Genomic DNA, 24,737 nt, shown 5'->3' on the forward strand with positions numbered 1-24,737 from the left:
CACAGAAACACACACACGTGCTCGCACTTACACGCTCACACGCACATGCACACACACACACAATATGAGAATAAAAGTGAGTGAAAGTACACACACACACACACACACCACCTATACTTTGCCCCGGGCTACCCACTTTCTTCCTCTCCTCACCGACTACATTTGCAGTTTTACATTTGTGCAAATGAAAAACATGCCTTTCAAGTGGAGAATATCATTTGGAGTTCTATTTTGGAAGGGTAGACTCTAATAATTACACGAGGCAGTGTTTGCCCTAGGTGCTAAGAGTGAGAGGAGTGAGCTAAGACACTTTCAATTCACAAACTTAGCAGCCTTTTCTCTGCTTCACTTCAGAATCACCGCCAACGGTGTACAAACGGTGTACAAAAGATTCATGACAACTGAATCTCATACATACAACTGCGTAAGATATTCACGACAGGTTTTACGTCCACTCCTTATGAATACAATCATTACTGAAAGCTCATTGCATTTAACGTACCAGTCACATTGTAGGTTTTATTTTGATTTTTCACTGTGTGTGTTTACAGTAAGTCTGCTCTGTGTGAGTGTGGCAGCAGGGCTCAGTGGATTTCCTAAGAGGCTTGCTCTGAGCACCACCAAGGACTTGATACTCTGCTCTGGAATCTGACTGCAATGTCACCTTGGAAGGATTCTCTCTCTCTCTCTCTCTCTCTCTCTCTCTCTCTCTCTCTCTCTCTCTCTCTCTCTCTCTCTCTCTCTCTCTCTCTCTCTCTCTCTCTCTCTCTCTCTCTCTCTCTCTCTCATACTCCCCAGCTCCTCCCCTAAATAAAGACTAGTAAATTACTTAGCTTAGCTCACAACAGAGCTAAAAACCATTCTGTTCTATTTTTGTGTGTATGTATACCTGCCTGTGTGAGTGCGTGCCTGTGCGTGTGTGCGTGCGTATCTTCTCCAGTTGGGGAGATATCGTCTGGGATTACTGTTGGGCTGGCTGGCGGGGGGAATGACTTGGAGACGGGCACGATGACGAGTAAAACCTGGATAACGTGATTGAATTTCACAGCCAAAAAGTCCAACATAACAGCGACTAAGAGGCATGAAAAAGCCCAACATCAATCTTTTCTCTCTCTTTTGCAGTAGCCTCTTCTCTATCTCTCTGTCTCTCTGTCGCTCTCTCTCTTTAGCTCTCTCTCTGTCGCTCTCTCTCTGTCGCTCTAGGTGGCAGGGTGAGGGCGAGAGAGCGGAGGGGTTTTAGAGAGTAAAGGGCTGAGGTTACATGACATAGGCATCCAGAGGTCAAGCCCTGATAGAGGGCCGCGGGCCTCTCTCTCTCTCTTTTTCCACTGGAGATGGAAAGACAGAGATATGCTGTTTTACTGCCCACAGATGGTCCACATGAACCAGGGCACACACATATATCCTCACACACACATGCAGACACACATGAACACACACACATATGCAGACATACACACACATACACAAACTCATACACGCACGCACGCACACACACACACACACACACATACTCAGATACACATGTAGACACACACAAACACACACATGCAGACACACACCACACACGGTCACGAAGATGCTCATGTTCTTCCTATTCATGGAACTCGTCCCATTTTTGTAGGGTATTCCCATTCTAAATTATCTTGTTAGAAAAGTATAGGCCTCGATTGTGTCCAGAGTTCGCTGGATTCCATAGGGTTTAATGAGACACCACTCTACAACAGAAGGAGTGACACCAGTAACCTGGCAACGATGGTCACAGATCAGAACAAAAGACCAAGAGAGAGGATTCTCCCAGTTAGCCCCAGACTGATCATAGTCAGTCTCTCTCTCTCTCTCTCTCTCTCTCTCACTCTCTCTCTCTCTCCTCTCTCTCTCTCCCTGTATCTCTCTCCCCCCTTGTTCGATCTCTCCGTCTGCTAGCCGGGTTGGCGCTATGCTAATTAAAGTAGCTGGGAGTGTGAATCGGAGAGTGGAGGGGCGGATTAGGCCGATAAGTATCAGGAGTAAAGAGAGACTGAAAGAAATTCATTTCAACTCTAATAATAAACCCCTCTGTTTGAACACCAGCGCGGGTACACTGCCACTGCTTCCAACTCCACCGTCGACACAAATCCCATTTGTTCTTTTGTGGCGCACAAAACAAATGACTTGGAGGAGCAGCTTTGACTCTGAATGGTAGCAGCAGGGCAAGTTGCACTACAAGGCTACAAGGCTTCAGGCCTAGAGCTCCGTTTTCAGCCAGCTCCACTGCCGAGGTGATCTAAGCGAGTCAAGGTATCGTGGTATCAAGGTATTATGATATACTTTGACACTGTGTATTGTTGATTTGATGTATTTATGTATGGAATTAATAAGTAATGGAGTGAAGTATGAGTTAGGCTAACACATATTACATGGAGGTGTAACGTGGAAGGATATGACAATTGTAATCATTGATATACATTCTCAATTTCCATGTCCTCTGTCAACAACCACCGCTCCAGCCTCACAAACCTGTCACTCCCATTGACAGAAAACATACATTTGCTGTGTGGCTGGGAATCATGTTCTTTATCACTGTCTGTGGGTTGGAGAGTGTGGTTATGTTGTCAGCAATGGAACATGTTTTAAGTAAGACAGGTAGCCATGGCTCAGTTCTAAAGATCTGGTAGTACTCATCCCTGTCGTTGGGCTAGATACATATCAGTGTCGTTCATTTGTCAAACAGCGGCTGTAAAAGTATTTGTGTGTGTGTGTGTGTGCGTGTGCGTGTGTGTGCGTATGTGTGTGTGTATGGAAAGGGATAAGCTATGGTGAGTTGGTTTGATGTAATTATGAAGTGGTGGTGGCTTATGAAGACAGATGGGCTGTTTCTCTCTCTCTCTCTGTGTATGTCTCTCTCTATGAGAACCACATTAAATGAGAAATCTGTTGATGCTGAAGACTCCTCCCCTCTCATAGAAGCCCCCCCCCCCCATGACACACACACACACCACAGCAGCCCTGTTTCTCACCCTCTCCCAGACATCTGGATACCATGTCAGGCAGGCAGGCAACAGCTGCACCAGCCAGGTCAAAAATCAGGCCATGGTGTGCTGCACAAGCTAAGAGGCTCAGGCCACCTTTGTCTACCCTCTCCTTTGGCTCCCCGGGTACCTGACTCTAGGCCCCCTAGGCCCCTGTCTGCCCTGTCTCTGGCACTGTCGAAGGCTAATGTAAAAACAATTACCCCAGAAGCACCAGGTGTCGGATTCCTTCATAACAGCCCCTCTCAGTGGCGCCCTGAAAGGAGCCATTTTTAACACGCACCGAGTCATGACTGGGAGTCAATGGAGCTCAGCTTCTGGTCCCGTTAATCGTCTCCCATGAACCGCTTTACTTTGAATGAGCACTAATTCTAATTGGCACATTTGGTGTCAGAAGTGGGATCCCAATTTGTACATCCAATTAGTTTCTAAGACATACAGTAAAGTACTAACTCAGGTGGGACCTTCTTCTTCAGTCTGTTGTGGATGGAGGACTGAAAGCCCTTTGTTACTGTAAAGAACCCACCTTGGAAGGGGAGTATGCTGTTATATTTGGCAGAGATGTGTTTTAACTTGGGGTCTAGTCAGTAGTTGACTGATGCCTCTTGCATGGTCAGTTGTATATTCAAGGGTGATGGAAAAGAGTACAGAAACGTGGAAGACTTTGTCCTGGGTATACCAATAATTGACTTCAGCTCAATGTGGACAAGACTTAGAAATATGACATTTGTGTCTCACCCCTCATCCATCCATCCATCCATCCATCCATCCACCCAGCCTCCCATCCATCCATAAACCCACCCATCAATCCATCCATCCCTCCATCCATCCTCGCAATAAGACATCTGACAAAGGAACAATTTGTCAATCTTTGGAATTACTTTGTCCATTGGCCAAACTGTAAACTACATTTGTCCACAATAACTGGTGTGAGCATTACACAAGCACACCATCTTTTTTATGTTCTTTTCATGTCCTGGACATTTTTTTCAGTGACCTTTTCAAAAATTTAATTTGGACTGACCTTTTTGAGATTTTTCAAAGCCTCCCAGAATTAGATTATAAGGAAAGTCGCCTAACGAAATTACTGCCACAATTCAGATACCTCAGGCTTTCACATGACATAATTTAGCCGCATTATTGACAAAAATAAATAAAAAAATGTCCCTTTTAGTCATGTTTTTACTTGAATCAGTCAGTGAGCTATAAATATGTATAATGGCCTAATTCCCCCGTGGGGGTTGTGCTAAGAGAATGGGACATTGAGCTGACCTACTAACATGGCTGAAAGCTAAACAGAGCCTCTGATATGGACTGCCAACAACAACCACATCACATGATCCGTGGCTGACCAATCCCACTGTCCCAATGATGTTTGCTTTTGAGACAGGAGAAATATGACACCGAATGCTGTTCCGTACGGAAGTCCAGAGAGGATCACGTCATAATAAAAGTTGTTTTGTCGAGATCACAAGATAAACTCTATAAATAAGAGTGGGTGCATTGATGATGATAGACCAGAGACGATAGATCAGCGCATCCGTTTTGATTTTGATCAGTGCAGAAACTGCATTCTGTCTGTCAGTTATAGATGGCTTCCAGTTTTGTCTCCAATACAATTTTAAAGACATGTAAAAGTGTGGTTGCACTACTATTTTAAATGGATTGAATGTGGAATGTTCAGTGCAAGAAGAGTTAACATTGAGATCTCTTGTTGCAGACTACCAACGAAGGTTTACCAAAGTTTACCAGACTATCACCAGACTGTTGTATTTGAATCTCTTGAATAGTTTTAACAGGGAGGTTGGTCTGTCAATAGCGGCTAAAACACAGTCACAAACAATAATTAATAATTTGTACAGAAAAATAAAACTAGTAAAACAGCTGAACTGGATCACATGTTGAGGTAGCTAAATACTCCAACATTTAATCTAGGCTACAGTCTATTTGTCATTTCAGCCACAAATGGTGGGCAAAATCTTGTGGTGCTTATTGGTTTATTCGGATCGCCGTTAGCTTTTGTCGAAGCAGCACGACAAGTAACAAAACATTAATCAGTGGTGTAAAGTACTTAAGTAAAAATACTTTAAAGTACTACTTTAGTCATTTTTTGGGGAATCTGTACTTTACTTCACTATTTATATTTTTGACAACTTTTACTTTGACTTCACTACATTCCTAATGAAAATGATGTACTTTTTACTCCATACATTTTCCCTGACACCCAAATGTACTTGTTACATTTTGAATGCTTAGCAGGACAGGAAAATGGTCCAATTCATGCAATTATCAAGATAACATACCTGGTCATCCCTACTGCCCCTGATCTGGCAGACTCACTAAACACACGTTTCGTTTGTAATAGATGTCTGAGTGTTGGAGTGTGCCCCTGGCTACCCGTAAATAAAATAAAATAATTAAAATGGTGTCGTCTGGTTTGCTTAATATAAGGAATTTGAAATGATTTATACGTTTACTTTTACTTTTGATATGTAAGTATATTTTAGCAATTACATTTCGTTTTGATAATATAGTCAATTTAAAACAAAATACTTTTAGACTTTTACTCAAGTAGTATTTTACTGGGTAATTTTCTATTAAGGTATCTTTGCTTTTACTCCAAGTATGACAATGATAGACAAGGACAGTCACACTAATTTTAAATACAACAATATACAAACAATATAACTAACGTAACTAATAATGTATGTGTAGATTGTGTGTGTTAGAGTGTGATATAGTTTGTATGTATGTGTGTGTGTGGGTTTGTGTGTGTCATTTCAGTCCCCATTGTGCCATGAGATGTTGTTTTATCCATTTTTTAAATGTAATTTTGCATTCTGCTTGAGTAATTGGAGATGGGAGTTCCATGCAATCATAGCTCTGTATAATACTGTGCGTTGCCGTGAATTTGTTTTGGACTTGGGGACTGTGAATAGACCTCTTGTGGCATGTCTTGTGGGGTATGTATGGGATGTTTTCTCAATGACATTCAATTTAGCATCGAAAAAAGGCGCAAGTTTAAGTTTGTTCCACCTGAGCGAGTCTGACCACAAGTCAGAGACCACTATGATGACACACCAAATGCATTTGATGGATCCATTTTGTTTTCTTCTAATGCCTCTTAAGGGGAAAGTAATCCAAAAGTAACTGGAAGTAATCAGATTAGTTACTGAGTTTGGGTAATCCAGAAGTTACATTACTAATAAACATTTTGGACAGGTAACTACTAACTGTAACATATTACATTTAGAAAGTAACCTACCCAACACTGCTTATATCCAACTGCAGCACAGAGGAGTGCTACCATGTCCAATGGGAATGAGGTGTCTAAAAACATGCATTGTTTACGATTGTTCACATTGGATGGTCAGAGACAATGACTATCTTGTCGTGCCGCAGTAGACTGGAGGTCCTGAAGTGAAACACTGGCTGCAGGGAGGGGTGAGAAGAGAGTGAGGACAGAACTCACGGCTAAAGGAAAGACACTCCTGGTCCATTCTTTTTCCTCTTCTTCTTCTTCTTCTTCTTTTTTTTCTTAAAACAAGCCCTTGATTGATTCATGTTTCTGGTGGTGGACTAGGGGCTCCCGAGAGAGGGTGAGAGATCCTCTCTAATATGCAGTGAATTTTACAAGGAGCGGTGGGCTTGAAAGTGGTGGGAAGAAACGATCCCAGCCAAGAGTATAAGGAGTGAGAAATCCATCAGGAATGCAACCCCAACTTGTCTCCACCAAGCCCCCTCCTCACTCGGACCCAACAGCTGTTGCTATAACTCCACTGTATTTTCCCTTCAGTGTTACTTAGAGAAGGAAAAAGGAACTTATAGAGAACAGAGGAGGTGTCAAAACTTTACTTAAGTGCGAAGAAAGAACTGCTCTCTGGCCGGCTTGGAACAGCTGAAGTCTTACGAGACACTTTACGTATGTCGGAATAAAAAAATTGGACGCATTTGATAAATATGAAATGGTGTGCGAAAACAATAGGCTTGAAAATATGTGGACGTGCGAGAAGAACGAGGATGGTGCCAGAAAATGCCAAAAGCGGTGGCAATCCAGGCTGAGAATCGCCCCTCTACTGAGAAGGGCATAGCTGCTATTGTGGATATCCACGGGAAGCAGCCCCCCGCCCCCCCCCCAAAAAAAAATACCCTACAAAAAAATGGTCTGTGCCAAAAGAATCCAGCAATAACACTCATCAACAACAACTGGGTGCCAAAGAAAGCCAAAAAACACTATAAAAACACCATTGACTACTAAAAACCTTAAACCCTGCATAAACATTCAGCATTTAGCATGGTGCATAGGCCCACTCCACAGGCTAGTCATACAGTAATATCAAATTAGCTACATTGTGAGCTTTAGTTCCAAGACATATGAAAAGCAAACTGTTTCCCAAATTGAAATTGAATAAATGTTCTATTAATTTTACAGCCCCCCCCCAACCCAATTAAAGAATTTGGAAGGAAGGCCACAATGATGAAACATTCCCAAATAAAATTGGCACAAGCACAGCTATTTTGCATTCCATACCCCTGCATTACAGTAGATCTGATGACATTGTGTTGTGCTCTCAGACATCTCCCCTTGTGGCTGACTCTCACACTGAAAACTATACTCACTCCCTACAGAGAGGACTAATCCTATAGGGTATCGTCATCCCCGCTGTGCTCTCTCTCTCTCTCAAGTGTTGAGGAGTAGGTGCTGGCTCTGACACACTCTTCTGTTCTTCTTGACCCATAGAATCTCAGACAAGAAAGTACCACATGTGGGACTTCTGAGCTTGTGATTAGTACTAGTATAGAGGTGTGTTGAATGTGTGCGTGTGTGTGTGTGTGTGAGTGTGTGTGTGTGTGTGTGTGTGTGTGTGTGTGTGTGTGTGTGTGTGTGTGTGTGTGTGTGTGTGTGTGTGTGTGTGTGTGCGTGCGTGCGTGCGTGCGTGCGTGCGTGCGTGTGCGCGCGCGTGCGTGCGTGCGTGCGTGTGCGTGTGTGTGTGTGTGTGTGCGTGCGTGCGCGTGCTTTGTGAGCAACTGGAGGAGCTGGAGAAGGCTTTTGAGAGGACACACTACCCGGACGTGTTGGTGTGCGTGCATGCATCTACAGCATGTCCTACCTGTACACGGGCCTCTGTGAGCTTGGTCCTCTGGGCCAGCTCTTCTCTGGTGTAGATGTCGGGATAGTGTGTCCTCTCAAAGGCCTTCTCCAGCTCCTCCAGCTGTTCGGCCGTGAAAGTGGTGCGACTGCGCCTCTGTTTCCTCTTCAGGGGAAGGTCCGGCTCCGACTCCACATCTGAGCCTTCGTCCATACGGCTACCTGCATCGGGGACAGAGACAGACAGTTGGTCTTCTTGTGTAATTCAGTCGACTGATGGACACCGTACCATACTGTTGAAGTGAAATGCAGTTCAGCAGTCCAAATTATTTTTACGTTGCTTATAACACATTTATGGCAGTACCACTCCATTGAAAATGCATTTGACTGTGTGATTTCTTTATTCGGCTGTACATTCTTGGTTCTTGGCTATGATGATGCAGATTGTTGACATGCATGACTGGTCATAGCAATCAACTGCCCAAATGACCTTTGTCATGTCATAGTATACAATGCCCCGTTTACATCATTGCACATCCTATGTCATACAACGAAGCAAACCTCTAATTAACCATTATAGCAGGTGGCATATCAAGGTTGTGAAAGCAAATGTACATAGTTTGAGAATCACCATATATGAATTTCAAGTACTATAATATATATATATATATATATATATATATATATATATATATATATATCGAAATATTACATTCAAATTGACATTTAGGTCATTTAGCAGACAAGCTTATCCAGACAGACTTGCAATCAGTGCGTTCAGGTATGTAAAACAACCACCTATCACAATCAAGTAAAACCTTCAAAAGACAATTAAAACGTTCCTTAAAATAGCAGTTTTCTACAGTTTCAAGTTGACATTTTAGTCATTCAGCAGACTCTCTTATCCAGAGCAATGTCAATGCGTTCAGCTGAAGCGGGTAAAACAACCACATATCACAGTCCTTCCAAGTAAAACCTTCTTTAAACCAGCTGCTATCTGCAAAACCAGGGCTAGCGGTTAAAAAGACAAGCGTGGGTTTGAGTGCAAGAAAGACGTGTTAGTAACAACCATGGAGAGATGTTGTTCACCGAGGGAGGCAGTGGTTGATACACAGGGAGGATGGCTGTGTCCTCCAGTGACATGCCCTCCTATGGCTCCTCTAAAGGGAATACGACTGTATTTTCTTCGCTGTGTGGTTATTTATATGAGAGCCTTTTCTGTCAACACAATCCGGCATCAGTACACAGAATGCCCTGGGGCGGGTAACTCAGATTGGAGGGGGGCGCTAATCTCTCCAGACCACCTTGGCGATCCGTGTAGCACTATTCTTCCACCATGGCCTGGGGCGCAACGCGACAACAAACTGGCAGTGTGTAAATATTGCCAATATATTATTGTGTGGCGGGGATTGAATGAAATCAGTGCCACACAATATATAATATACCCATGCTGGTGTTTTAAAATAACCACAGTGACAGATTATCGGGTAAGTACAGCCATCGGTTTTAATTATGGTTCATGGTCGGCGTTGTGCTGGGGTAGAGCATGCAAAGGATAAACTGCGAAGATACGACACCATTGTTTCTAATGAAATGTGTAAATCGGGGTGCAAATAGAGCAAGTGGCTACTGGTAATGTGATGCTGTATACATAGAATTACATACATCATTTAATAGGATCTCTGTGGCCGTATGTATGTACACCAGGGACAACATGTGACTTCACAGTGGTGAGGTTCCATACAGTCCCTTGTTTGTGACATATTTGTGACGAACAGGCTGTTTGAAATGAAATGTAGGCTATTTCACCAAACACATTCATTCAGGTTGGCCAGTTGGACGTTGAATGTCGACACACTACTCAACACACTGTGCTACTACCAAACCATAATAATAATAATGATTTTTTTTTAACTGTATCAAAAACACTCATGTTCGAAGTGGACACAGTGTACACTTGAGTACACATTGACAGTCAGGTCTGTCCGTCGCCCAGCCCTTGCGGACAGCAGACGGGGTCGACAAGGGTCCCTCTTTCTCATTTCCCTGGGTGTTTAAGGCTATATATATTTATTGACAGTGTTTGGGGGCAGTGAGTGTGCATGAGAGCTGATCCTTCTCCAAATGGCCCTCCACACCCCCGGCCGCCTGAAGAGGCTCAGCTCTCCAGACACAGGGCCCTAATCCTCCCCATTGCTTCTCCCTGCATTTAAGCCATTCCACATTAGGGATGGCTGCACAGCCGCCTCTTGCTGCTCTCATAGATATGCATGGAGCTAGGGATGGAGGAAGGAGAGGGGGAAAGAGGAGGATAGGATAGGAGAGGGGAGATGAGAAGCAGAGCCTGCCCGGGGAGGAGGGGAGATAGAGGAGGAGGGGTAGAGGGGAGGGGGATGAGAGGGGTGCAGGTCCCAGGCTGTCGCATCAGTGGCCAGGCGATTATGGGGGGAGTTGACTGGTAGCAATGCTGGCTCTGCAGTGGTGGGGAGAGTGGATGGAGAGAACGAGAGAGAGGAGTGAGGGAGGGAGGGGAGAGTGGGATAGATGAGGGAGGTCAGTGTCCCTGCTTCCTCCTTGCGTCCCTCTCAGCGCTGATACGCTTCAGTACCGTGCCTCTGACCCTGTTTGCCTCCACAGCCTTCCAGCCTACCAGGACTGGGTCTTGGTCTGGGTCTGGGCAGGGTCTGGTTGGGGTCCGGGTCTGACAGACATGCCTTCTCCCTTATGACAGACTCCTTTCTCTTTTCTCTGCTCTTTCATGGCCTCAGCAACGCAGGGCGGTGGCTGCCCAGAATAATGTTTCAACATTTGATTTATTTACCAATTTAAAAACAGAACTCAACCACACATGTGGATACGTTGCATTTCAAATCATCAAGTGTAACACAATTCCTGTGCTACAGGAAAGGATGGCTATGGAGGAACTGTGACGGGCGCTCAAATCAGACCTCTCTGATAACAGGAAGTGACAACAGTCAAATGTGGACTCAAACTGGCAGGGTGATTCTGGGCGATATTTCTATACGGATCTCGGAATGACAGCTGTGATTCTACATTTGAGTCACTGTCACTGATTCTAAACTCATTCAGAATCCTCAGATGATGAATGTGTGTGTTTGTGCGTGTGGGTGGATGGTTGGGCATACGGGGTGGGTGAGTATGCATGTATTTGTTTGTGCGTGTATATTTGTGTGTATGCATTTGTGTGTGTGTGTCTGTGTGTGCATGTGCGCGTACGGTGTGTGTGTGTGTGTGTGTGTGTGTGTGTGTGTGTGTGTGTGTGTGTGTGTGTGTGTGTGTGTGTGTGTGTGTGTGTGTGTGTGTGTGTGTGTGTACCATGTGAAACCTGGGAGGTTTTCGAGCGGCAGATATGATGAGAAGCGTTGAGGTACTTGAGAGGGTTAGCAGGGCTGTATAGTAATAATGTGTCAGCCTGTGCCTCCTGTCTGCTCCTTTCTAGTGTTCTGATGAAAGCCCTGGGGGGACAATTGAGACGTGCAGAACCTGGGTGTGGCATGCAACTCTTATAGCTCTAACGCCAACAGCACTAATAAACTTCAACCCTGTGAGAAAAACAACGCTGGTATGCATTTAAAGGCTTCAAAATACATAGGTAATGACACTTGACACTTGTAAATATAGTAGTCTTACTCTGAATACAACGGTCATCAAGACACATAGGACAGGAGTGATGCAAGCAACTCTGGGGATTAGTCATAGGAGTCTGTGGGTGGATGCACATTCATTCTATGCATTTGTTTGTCCATGTGACTGTATTCCTATGAAGTGAAGTGAAGCTCCACAAGAAAAATAACCAAACACACAAAAAATAAAGGGCTCATCAACCTGGTTTGGACTCTGGGCAGGCTCGGTGGTTTAATTAAACAAGGAATTATGGGATTAGATGGAGACTCTCATTACAGGCCACTGGAGGAGTCTCACGGTGGATGTCTTTTTGTCTCTCCCCCATCCTCACACCCCCTACACAGCCCCAAAAGCTCACGCTTGACAATTCTCAACAGATTACATGTGGCCGCAGGACATGAGGCCGCATTAATTAAATAAATTCCTAGTGCCAATTTCTCTTCACATAAAGATTATAATTTTTTTTAAGTGGCCCATAGATTTTCAAGTAAAGATCTATACATACATTGTATATCCCTTTGTTGTTGTTTTGGGGGTGTTGGTGCAAAGCGATTTGCCATTAACTCGCCATGACAACATTTGAGGCTGGTGCAGTGGGCCAGCAGATCACTTTCCAGAGTCACCTTGGAGTGCTCGGGTGGCTGGTGGCCGCAGCCTTTCGTTCCACAGACGGCATGGAATTTATTTGTTCTCTTCTGCATGATTTAGGGAGGATGGGGGAGGGGCAAAATGGCACAGTATCCATCCTCTCTTTGCATCACTTTGTTTACTCTCTCACCCTCTCTATTTCCCTCCCTCTCTCTCTCCTTTTCTCACTCTCTCTCTCTCTCTTCCCCCCTCTCTCTGTGTCCCTCTCTCTCTCTTCCCCCCTCTGCCCCTCTCCCTCTCTCTCTCTCTGTCATCCCACATGGTTATCTGTGAGAGGATTTGGCCCGATGTCAGAGACCGATCTTCTTCATGTTTGGAATCACCTTAAACCACATAAGACCCCCACTTCTCTCTCTCTCTCTGTCTCTCCAATTTATTTTTCTATGTTATTGTGTGTTTGACTAAACAGAAGCTAAGGCGACAAATCTAAACATGCAACGAAGAGGCTGGCAAGGTGTTCCACCACCACATCTCCACGTTGTGTTCTGATCTGACGATAACAACCTTAACGCCACTGTACGCCCAGTATCACATGACCGTGGCGAACAACGACCGCCGAATGAAACTAAATAAAGTTTGACAGCAGCCCACTGGAACTGGAAGGTCAGCGCCTCTCTGCCGATAATGGAAAGGGAGATTATGGTAATGAAGCAGACGCTGCTGGCCGATAGAGAGGCTCAACCTGGACCTCATCTTTGTCTCCGCCAGATCCCATGATTGGCATGCTAGGTCTTATCACACAAATAGGACCATGGCGAGGCAGACGAGCAGATCCCCCCACCCCCAATACAGGGGGACAACGGGCGAATGTGCCACGGCATAAATAAAAGACATGCTGCCTTCCCCAGTATTTTGGTTTCACTAAGAAGAGCCAGTCGGTTACAGACAGTGCTAGGGCTGATTATAATGGTGACAATTTTGCCTTTTGAATGGGATACATATAGTGCCTTCAGAAAGGATTCATACCCCTTGACTTATTCCACATTTTGCTGTATTACAGCCTGAATTCAAAATGTATTAAATTGATTTTTCCCTCACCCATCTACACACAATACCCCATAATGAGAACGTGAAAACATGCTTTTAGAAATGTTTCCAAATTTATTGAAAATGAAATACAGAAATATCTAATTTACATAAGTATTCACACCCCTGAGTCAATACATGTTAGAATCACCTTTGGCAGCGATTACAGCTGTGACTCTTTCTGGGTAAGTCTAAGAGCATTGCACACCTGGATTATACAATATTTGCACATTATTCTTTATCAAATTCTTCAAGCTCTGTCATCTTGGTTGCTGATCATTGCTAGACAGCCATTTTCAAGTCTTGTAATAGATGTTCATGCCGATTTAAGTCAAAACTGTAACTAGGCCACTCAGGAATATTCAATGTTGTCTTGGTAAGCAACTTCAGTGTATATTTGGGCTTGTGTCCTGCTGAAAGGTGAATTTGTCTCCCAGTGTCTGTTGGAAAGCAGATTGAACCAGATTTCCCGCTAGGATTTTGCCTGTGTTTAGCTTCTTTTTATCCGAACGAACTCCCTACACTTAGAAAAAGGATTCCAAAATGTTTTTTTGGGGGTTCCAGGTAGAACCCTTTTTAGTTCCAGGTAGAATTGTTTTGGGTTCCGTGTAGAAACCTCTGGGAAAGGATTCTACATAGAACCCAATAGGGTTTTACCTAGAACCAAAAAAGGGTTCTTCAAAGGGTTATCCTTTGGGAACCCTTTTAGGTTCCAGATAACACCTTTTTTTCTAGGAGTGTAGTCCTTGCCTATGACAAGCATACCCATAACATGATGCAGCCACCACCATGCTTGAAAATATTTTTTGCAGTTTTTAGTGCCTTATTGCAAACAGGATGCATGTTTTGGAATATTTGTATTCGGTACAGGCTTCCTTCTTTTCACGAGGTCATTTAGGTTGGTATTGTAGAGTAATTACAATGTTGTTGATCCATTCTCAGTTTTCTCTTATCACAGCCATTAAAATATGTTACTGTTTTAGAGTCACCATTGGCCTCATGGTGAAATCCCAAACTGATCTCATAGTTTCACTGAGATTTGACATAATTGGATGAATGCCGATTTTTTTACCCATTAATTCTGCGTGGTTACAGGGTTCATTCCGCGTGATTACATGGTTAAAACAGAAACAACTCAAAGGGTTAAGTTTAGGTATTCATTTCAAGTGGTTAAGGTTAGGGCTGTGGTTTGGGGAAAGCATAATTTGTTTTTAAATTAAAATAAAAAGAATGCACTGTTTCCATTTAGTATCCTCAAGTACTCTCCCTGCTTGCTAGACAATTATGAATTGCCATGGTGCAGTGGTCTAAGCAGCACTCTCTGGCTCTGAGCAATGTGAGTTTGAGCCCAGAGCAGGGCCATTGTTTTTGGTGAGCGCCGAGGATGGCATATATCAACGTCCTCAGGACCTTTTCAAACTTCTGAAATCAGCGTCTGTTCCTAGTGACCAGCCTGGAAATCCCTGGGCGGTTTCCTTCCTCTCCAGCAACTGAGTTCGGAAGGACGCCTGTATCTTTGTAGTGACTGGTTGTATTGATACACCATCCAAAGTGTAATTGATAACTTCGCCATGTTCAAAGGCATATTCAATGTCTGCTTTTACATTTTTTTTACACATCTACCAATAGATACCCTTGGAAAACCTCCCTGGACTTTGTGGTTGAATCTGTGTTTGAAATTCACTGCTTGACTTAGGGACCATACAAATAATTGTATGTGTGGGGTACAGAGAAGAGGTAGTCATTAAAAAATCATGTTAAACACTATTGTTGAACATAGAGTGAGTCCATGCAGCTTATTGCGTGACTTTGTACAAATTTGTACTTATTTAGACTTGCCATAACAAAGGGGTTGAATACTTATTGACTCAAGACATTTCAGGTTGTCATTTTTAATGAATTTGTAAAAATGTCGAAAAACATAATTCCACTTTGGCATTATGAAGTATTATGTGTAGGCCAGTGACACACAATTTATTTTTAATCCATTTTAAATTCAGGCTGTAACACAACAAAATGTGGAAAAAGTCAAGGGGTGTGAATACTTTCTAAAGGCAGTGTATAGCACATAAATATCACATTCTACATTCGTTATACACACATGCACATGCACACACAGAAACAACTCTCATTAACACTTAGGGTCGAAATTAAAGGCAGTTCTCCATTGTTGAAGTGATCTGGGACATTTGGATGATTAAATAACGATAGCTGTAATTCCATGTGAAAGTTCTGGGGAGAGTGATAAAATGTCAGGGAGGCTCTGCGTTTATCACCAAATTAGAGGCTAATTAAGTATCTGGGAGTGTGTACACCCCTCCAGGGTCCACGGCATTCTCCAATGCCATATGTTTGCACAAAAAAATACATTTGCAACCTTCCCTCTAATTGAGGAATCAATCTGAAACAGGAATCAAAATGAACATTAGCTAAATTCTCTCATTTGACTCTAATTAAATAAGCCTGTTAATTAGCTATATTGGAGGCTGGTGTTTCCCAATGGGATCTATTGTTGTGATAAGAGCAATCAATTGGAGATACTGCTGCCTGTTAGGAAGTAGCTAGCGCTAGCGCTTTGCTTCACCTCAGACCATACTGTATTTCGGTATTTCTAGATGAACAGTTCTATCACTTAGCTTCTGGTTTGTGAAGTCCAAAGGGATACAGAACATGACTGTCTTTCTTTTAGTCTCAGTGACGCAAACGCCATTGACACATTGTCTAGAAAGATAGCGTACAGTTACCCATGTAAAGTAAATGAACTATTACATATAATACATAGTTATCAATAGGGCTGTCAAACAATAAAACAAATGTTAATCAAGTCAATGGCATTGGTTTTCTGTAGGTAACTACGATTAATTGCAATTTAAAAAAAAAAACATTTCAAATTTGATCCTAATTAAAGATGTTTTTATTTTCAACTAATTCCATTGGTTTGTTGGTATAATATATTTTGATTATAAAAATGAAAAATGAACTGTATTCTAAGACAATTATAACATATTTTACTGTATTCTAAGACAATAACAGCCAGGTCTGATATAAAAGTCTATGTAAAATATCATACAGCTATTAGATCTAGCCTAAGCTACTTCTTATCAATGTTCAACGTGAAATAGTCACAAGCTGCTACCGTACTAGAATTGGAATCATTTGCTTTAATCTTTTGACCTGAGGAAGAACAACAACCAAAACAGTAGCTTAATGGAATGGAATGGAAGTTCTGTTCTGATAAAAATCATTGTGTTGAATTTTGAGGCATTCAGCCATTCTCGTTTGGTTAGCTAGCTAGCTAACGTTAGCATAACTGCCTAGTATACTTCTGTGTAAATACATTTTTTGCTGTTATCTAAAGAAACGCATGGGAAAGTGTTTAAGGTTCGAAGTTTTCCTTTAACTTTGTTGCTCAAAGCTGAGCGCATAGTGGTTGATTTCAGCACCACATGAGAGGAAGACAGCTCTACAGAAGCTGCTAGCTGTAGAGACCGACAGCACTGAGCGCTTTGTGTGATGCGTTCAAAAGGGTCCATGTGGAAACTCAGACTGGAAATGCATGTTATTAAATGGGAGAGAAAAAATGACGGCATGAAACATTCCAAAAGTTAACTACAATTAAAATGTTAACTTTGACAGTCCTAGTTGTAATACTACAGAATACATTTTTTACACACAGCATATCATGCCGTCATATTGTATTCCCCTACACGCCAGCTTATAATATGTTTCAATCACCCTCAAATGTCACTGAGACAATTTTATTATTATTATTGACATGTGTGTGGGTATTCTTAGCAGTGTATCATGAGTGTGTTGTCAACATGATGTAAATACCTTGTAAATAAACTTCTCTGCATTTATCACCTTAATTACTTTCATGGACTTCACATCAAGTGTGCATGTTTGTTCCCACAAGAGACACATCTAATGTAAAGTAAACGTAAACATTGGTGAAACATCCATGGTTTGTTGACTGTTGACATGAGTTTGTTCGTCCCGGACGTCGACCAAGACAGAGGGACAAAGAGCGACAGAGCTCTGGAGAGAGCAACATGCACTCATTATGGGTCATTCTGAAAATCATATTAGTTCCAGTATATTTACAATCAAGGCCTGCTTTCAGTTTTACACAAGCATTGACCAGTTTCAGCTAACGGAATAACTCCACGCCATGCGTCACTGTCTACAAAGTTTTTTTTTTATTTGATTACTTCCTCAAGAATAACTGTGTATTGTCGTTGTCTATTTCCTGAACAAGTTTATCCTTATGCGTGTGTGCATTTTGTTGCCATTGTGCAACCCTTCTCTTTGTCTGACAGTTTAAAGAGAGAGAGAGAAAAAACACTGTACAAACAGGCCATTATGCTGTGCTATCTCTGACATGCATCTGTTTCTCCACAGTCTCTCAGGCCTTGGGGCTAGATTTATCCAAACCTGCGCACCCCCCCCCCACCCCCCCCCCCCCCCCCTCTTAAGTTCACTGTACTCACTGTCTACAGAACACCACAGTGGATTGGATGGGATGCAAGAGAGGATGGATGGAGGGGATCAGGAGGATTCACTTGCTATGACATATAAATTAACTTAGTGGTCATTGCACCAAATTCATTCATGTAATAATAATGTTAATTCTCAAAGTTCTCTCTTTTGATTCACATTTGTCTCATTGTATGGTTGCGGTAATACTAAGAAGAAGAAGAAGAAAATAGCAAGAAGCAAGTGAACAAGGGAAGGAAAGGACGGAGGACGGTTCCTTAATCTCTTGCTTCCACAAGAAACAATTAGGCCCCTATTCTTTCTTTTTAAAATGAAAACAAAAAGTAACGAAGGAGAGATGATGAGTAATGGTCGTTTAGGGGTCTTGTCATGTGCCTGAAGCAGACCCCTTAAAGAAAAAAATGGTGTCCGCCGCGTCTGTGTGAGGGACTGAGGGCCTCCCAGTCCTTTCAGGCCCAATAGAGGCAGCACCTCAGGGGGCCGCTTGGCCCTGAAAAGACAGCCTGACAACCCACCGGAGCTCCGTGGGGCATCAATAAACGCTGACATATTGACTCTCCTTAGCCGAACAGCACACCTAAGTGCTGACTGCATATTAAACCATTAAAAGGTTGGGAAAGAGCATGGACTGCACCAAGTGGGTTGGAGGGCGGGTGGGGTAGGGTGGTGGAGGAGAGCTGCAGGAACGTAGGCCTGGTATATTGATGTGGGGGTGGGAATTTGGCAGCTGGAAGATTTATGTGTTGCCCAATGTGTGATGCATCTCTATATGGCTAATTTAATTTGAAACAAAGTATGGGAGACAAAAGAGGGAGCTAGTAATTTAACGACAACATGTAGGGCTTTGATAGATGTACTGTATTTGATTATAATACTACTAGAGACTTATGGGAGTACTGTGGTTTGCAACAAATCTTATCTCTGTATCTAAACCTCACATATAACACATACTGTACAGTCATCCTGACATGTACAGCTGTGTAACCACTCACACTTTCATTGAAGAAAAATGCCCCATTCCAACTGAATCATTTTCATTTGCTATTGAAACTGTGAACAATGACCACCCATTTTGAAAGGAAGTGCTGAGCTAACTTTGTCAACAGAAACTGGAAAGAGTGCTAATTTGACCTGCCAGAATTAGGAAGGCTGCTTGGCGTTTGAAGAGCAGGTGTCCATTTTCAACAGATCTCCCTCCTCTGTGCCCGACGGTGCTCTTTCATTTCCTGATATAAAGACCTCGCTAATTGAGGTCAAAGTGAAAGTAATAAAATTATGAAAGAGCCACAAAAGGGAAGCTGGCAAACTCTGCCAATTGGCATCGGAATCTGATCCCTCAACAAACACCCTCAAATCCAAGCGGCCAAAAAATAGGCTAAACTAAACTGAAGCAGAGAGTAGGACCATGAATAAAAACCACAGACACTCCAAACAGAGTAGCCTACAAAGCTGTATTCATCTAACTCATTCAATATCCAATAAATAAGCCATCATCCCACAGTGACTGCAACCAAATGGCCATAATTTAGTAAAAAAACACAAAAATGTATAGTTACATCAAAACATACAGTGAATGCTGGCATAGGTTGTAAGGTTTTGTTGAATATACAGTATTGTCAAAATGTGCGTGTTTTTTTTCTATTTTTGCCAAGTAGACTAATTCAGTAGTTTCGAACGAATATTCATGCATAGCTTAAAATTCACACACACACACTCCTAACACCAAATGAGTCCCCCATCCTAACACCAAGTTTTTCCATCCAAAATCCACAATATGCTGTTAACATTTCAGAAAATTCATTATATCATGGATATCATCTCTCTCACACACACACACACACACACACACACACACACACACACACACACACACACACACACACACACACACACACACCACACACACACACACACACACACACACACACACACACACACACACACACATACAAAACACTGTATAGGCTAGGACACAGCGCAGCCCGGCTCTGTCCTCTCAGTAGATGCCGTATAGAAGTGGTATTGAACTCAATCTAGCCCTCACAAATATGTTCGCCTTATCAAGGCATTACGTCTTAGCAAACGAGCGGTTATTAAATGCAAAGTCTTTATCTGCTCTCTCTCCCCCAGCTGTGGCGTGCATATGTCTCATTTACTGATAGAAAACGGCCTTATAAATAACAAAATGCTGACTGTCAATATAACCACAGAGTTAGATTATGACGGGGTGGAAATATAATACTCAAGACAAAGCTATATTAGAGATATACAAATGCAAGCCCTTAGTGGACAGCTCGGGGCTTAAAAAAGAAAATGCCAAAAGTTTTATAAGAGCAAAGAATAATCTTATTTTGAATAAAAGCAGATTAATAATCATAGAAGAGGGTTTCCTCCCCCTGCAAACAAAATAAGTGATTTCGACTTGTTGAGTCTATTTAAAGATTACAGTTAAAAGGTGCTTTGAAATGCAACCCATGTGTTTATGTGAGAGGGGGAGATAGCTGAGAGCTTGATCTGGTGCCTTTCTGTTGGGAGTGCATCCTTTTAAAACCAAGATAAAAAATCAACAGTGTGGCAGCTGTCCTTTTCAAGCAGATCTGATATCCACTTGGTGAAACATTGGTCAAATTTAGTCTGAAACAGGAACGAGAAACTTGTCTATCACTTAGGCGGCTCAAATTAAATCGCAGAAAAATGTGTAAATAAACGATGAATAAAAATGAACACACAATGACTTGTGGGAATCGCAAGAAAGAAAACTACTCCGTTTTGGCAGACAAACCATGATATAATGAATTCTCTAAAATGTCAACAGCATATTGTGGATTTTGGATGGAAAAATTGAGTTTGGTGTTAGGAGGGGGGAATCATTTGGTGTTAGGTGTGTGTGGGGGGGGGGGGGGGGGAATCAGCATGAAGGGAGAGTGCCAGTGGATGCATAAGTAAGCCCATTAGTTAAAACTGTAAGACAAGCACCCTGTTTGAAGCTGGGGTAGAACAGCCTCACCCTCTCCCTCCCTCCCTACCCCTCTCCTGCAGCTGGCCTGCCCTACTGTTCACATACTGGCCACCGCATTCACTATTCAGGTTGGTGGGGGAAAAAATCTGAGCAAATTTCTGATTTGCAACACTCTGGGAACATGTTTATTGTCTTTGTGTGAGGGCAAAACACATATATAAATAAAGCAAGGGCAGAGATTCCGGGGTGAAGCTGCTAAGGAGCAGAAAATGGGAGATTTTATGGCCGTAAGTGGCGTAGGCTAATGGTGATTTTTCAACTATTGGACCATGGTGTTAACTACTAATCAGTGCTGTGACACTGGCCAAATGCCTGTGTACTTAATTATATATGTCATGCCCCCATTGTCGTGGAATTAGCCCAAAAGGATTGTGGTTCATTTTAAACATACTTCTTGGACAGAATGGAATGTAGACATTTGACTAGCGACTCACTAATCAAGCACACACATTCGCTGCGAGCAACTTTTTTATATAAATAGGTGAACATTGTGAAGTAATACCAAATCATAAAATTGGTTGAAATTTTTGTCCTTCATAAAATGGTTAACATTGTATTACGCCATGAATGAAATGGGAGGGACTTACCAATTGAATCCATAAAAGTAAGCCCAATAAATATTTCAAGGAAGCAATTTTCTTAGGTTATAGAAAACCTCATCTCAGGTCACTGCTGTCTTGCAGACAGTTACGGTGGAGAAAAGTGAAGATGAGGAAGAGTTAGGTGGGGTGTTAATTAATGGACAGAGGATGGACCTGGCTGTAGCCTCAAGGCCAGGATAAGTCAGTACCACAGAGACCTGTGAACCCAGCCAACTGAATTAAGCTTTGCCACTAAATATGTTAGTGACAACCCATTTTGTGAAGTAGTCAGGGCTCTCAGGAACATTATTAAAACTAGTTGTTTGGATCCTAGATGCTGATTAGACGAGCAGTGCTCCAAGCCATGCTGTATTCACCGACACTGGCACGCCTATGCCTGCTAGAAGTTCCATCTGAATTATCACTGCGTCTCCATAAGAATATCGTCATGTTCACGTTGCTGTCCAAAGCCTCTCTTGTATTTATCTCAACTCGCACATTTCCCCTTGCTTCTAGCCTAGCATTTAGTTTGGTACAACAGGAGTTAATATAAGCCACACTGTCTGCCTGTCCGACCTCGGAAAGCATTTCACTCTTGAAATGCGATCTCCCCTGTACCGTAGAGAACGAACGTTGTCCAGACGAGACCGGGCGAAATTTCACATCAACATCATTATTATTTTTATCCAAGTAAATGCCAATAGAAAAAAAAGCTCAAATAAACAAAAAGGCAGCTAGTGTATTGTCATTCCTGGTGCAATGTTTGACGCGACTGAGTTACCTGAAGTTGACTAGCTAGCTAGCAAATGACAAGAACTTTAGTCAGCCTGTATAGCAACAAAGTTTTTTAGTACCAATCCTTTTTCAAAGCAGCTATGCAAAAATAATTAACGACTAGAGCGTCTGTAGCAACATGACCAAAATAACTAACGACCAGATGTTTGTCCGGATTATATCTTCTAGTGGAAGAATGTCATTTTATGAAAATTGTATCAAAATAACGTTTTTAATGAAGATATTTCATTCACTGTTATTTGAATATGTTGGCAACCTTTTTAAAACTGCAATAAGGCACACGAGTCCGTGCGATGTAATGAATATAGTCCAATGTAAATGGGTTGACTGTCCCACCACTTTGCCTCAGGCCAAACAATGCCATTTACCTGTGAGTATATTCATTACATAGTGCCTCTTGTGCCTTGTTGCTTAAAACAGTCATCTGTAAAAATGTTCAAATTCACTTAAAATGAGCCACAAGCAAAATGTAATATGCCTATTGGTTAGTGTCTGTTGTGGCAATCTTTGGATATCCTAGAATACAGACAGGTGTTGGTTACCTTAGTTTCATCGTCCTTTTATGACTGTCTAGTAAAGCAAGTGATCTACTCCATAAGCAAGCAGCAGGTTTTAAGGGACAGGTTTACGGTCAAATAAAAGCTTTTAATTTGAGACGCCTGTTTGCACTCCTATCTGATCAACCCACGCTCCTCCGCTGAGATGTAGAATCACACAAAACAGCACAAGAGGGAAATATATTAACGCAAGTGCTCACAAGTATCTTCAAATAAATATTGACAATCCAGATAATATACACAGAATATATTTTTGACGTATATGGGTATTTAAAGGGGTTTGACACCATCAACACTAAGTACACTATGTTTATATTACCAGAGAGCGGCACCAAACATATCAATCACATTGAGTAATACTCGAATTGTTTTTAATGCAACATTTGCTCGCTCTTAAAAAACTGCTTATAAAACACACTAGGAAGTACTCATCTTTTTTAAATAACCCCTTTTTGCGAGTGATCCCAAGGATTCAAAGAGAGCACTCTTGTGGTAGTGAAAAGAGAGGCCTCTTAAAAAAATACAAATGATCAGTTTGAACAGAAACTGACTCAAACCCAGCCACCAATAAGGCTGTCCCCAGGCTTCAACACCCAACAACACAGTACTGTCAGCTCTCCACATGACTATGGCAATATCTCTTCATAAAACAAACAGACAGGGGGTTGCCCAGTAAGCCAGACTGTAGCCTAATAAAGACATTTTCAGAGTACACAAAGATAACTTCCAATTCACTGCCAATATGTTCATAACAATAACAGCAACAGTTGACACTGACAGCCAATATAAACCACAAGTGATTGAGAAATGTGCGAGAGCGGAGTGTAACCGAGGGGGCTCTGTTTGGAAAACGAACAAAGTATTGATATTTCTTCTCCACTTTTGTTTGCTGAGACGTCATCCCCTCTAATAGCTGTTTCAGAGAGTAATCAGGCACTAGTCTTGTCCCTGCTCCACATGTACCCCCTTGTGTTGTCCCCCAAGTTCCAGCCCGCCTTACACGGCTTGGTTGAACAGACGCCCAATGACCACAGGGCATGGAGACTGATTGTGTTGCTAATTGTGACACCTGCTAGGGATGGCTGCTATAGGCTGTGTCCGCAGTGCATTCAGACACCCCCCAGGCTGTCCAGGGTCACCTCTCCCGGGTGGTGCCCACTTAGGGAGCATTGGGTCTGGGCTGGATACACTCACAAATCATAGTCCCCAATTAGGTTCTAGGCTGGGGTGGAGAGGGTTTAGAAACTTTAGTTGGTGCATTTCGTAAGAGCAGTGTTTCCTCAGGTTGTTGATTCTACAGTCACTGCTCAGCAAGGTTCTAGCTGGTAAACATAATTTAACATTTCAAGAGAAGTGGTTTCTTTGCGATTATGTTCAACGACTGAACCCAAAGCGAACCAACACACTCACTGACTGATCTGGCAAGCAGGAACTACTGCTTGGACTGAGAACAAAGTTGTTTCGGCTGAAAGGAATACCATCATCGCTAAAAGCCACTTATCACCCATTCAACCTGCATGTGGATGAGAAATGCTCCGGTTCATACCGTGAAAAAGCGAGGGAGCATAAGTAAAACGTTTCTCTCCCTCACTCTCTTTTTCATTGCGATTAGCATATTTCTCTCAGTGTCGTGACACCTGCTGTCCAGAGTGGGCGTGCGGAACACAAGGCTTTACTTCAAACACAAGCAAAAAGATCAGCAAAAACCAACGCTTTGACTCGACCAGACCAACCAACCAACCCCCAGATTGGAGCCTTCCCACTGCAGATGTACATTAATGCATGGAAATACCAATCGGCACCGCAGCAGCACCGAAGAGTAAAACCCCTCCTTTTTCAACATGGCTGTTGTCTAGCTCGATTGTGTCA

At 42.6% G+C, this 24,737-nt stretch overlaps 1 protein-coding gene across 2 annotated transcripts in view; it reads right to left on the reverse strand.

The window, feature by feature from the left end:
- The window catches only part of LOC106572214 (paired box protein Pax-7), a 65,055-nt gene that overhangs the window by 27,692 nt on the left and 12,626 nt on the right, over positions 1–24,737 (reverse strand). For both annotated transcript variants that reach the window (XM_014146200.3, XM_014146199.3), the window contains exon 6: positions 8,123–8,322. In XM_014146200.3, coding sequence (XP_014001675.1) covers positions 8,123–8,322 — 200 coding nt within the window. The remainder of the gene's footprint in view (positions 1–8,122; positions 8,323–24,737) is intronic.

This window comes from Salmo salar, chromosome 15 (assembly GCF_965601325.2).
Source record: "Salmo salar chromosome 15, fSalSal1, whole genome shotgun sequence".
NCBI classification, from domain to species: domain Eukaryota; kingdom Metazoa; phylum Chordata; class Actinopteri; order Salmoniformes; family Salmonidae; genus Salmo; species Salmo salar.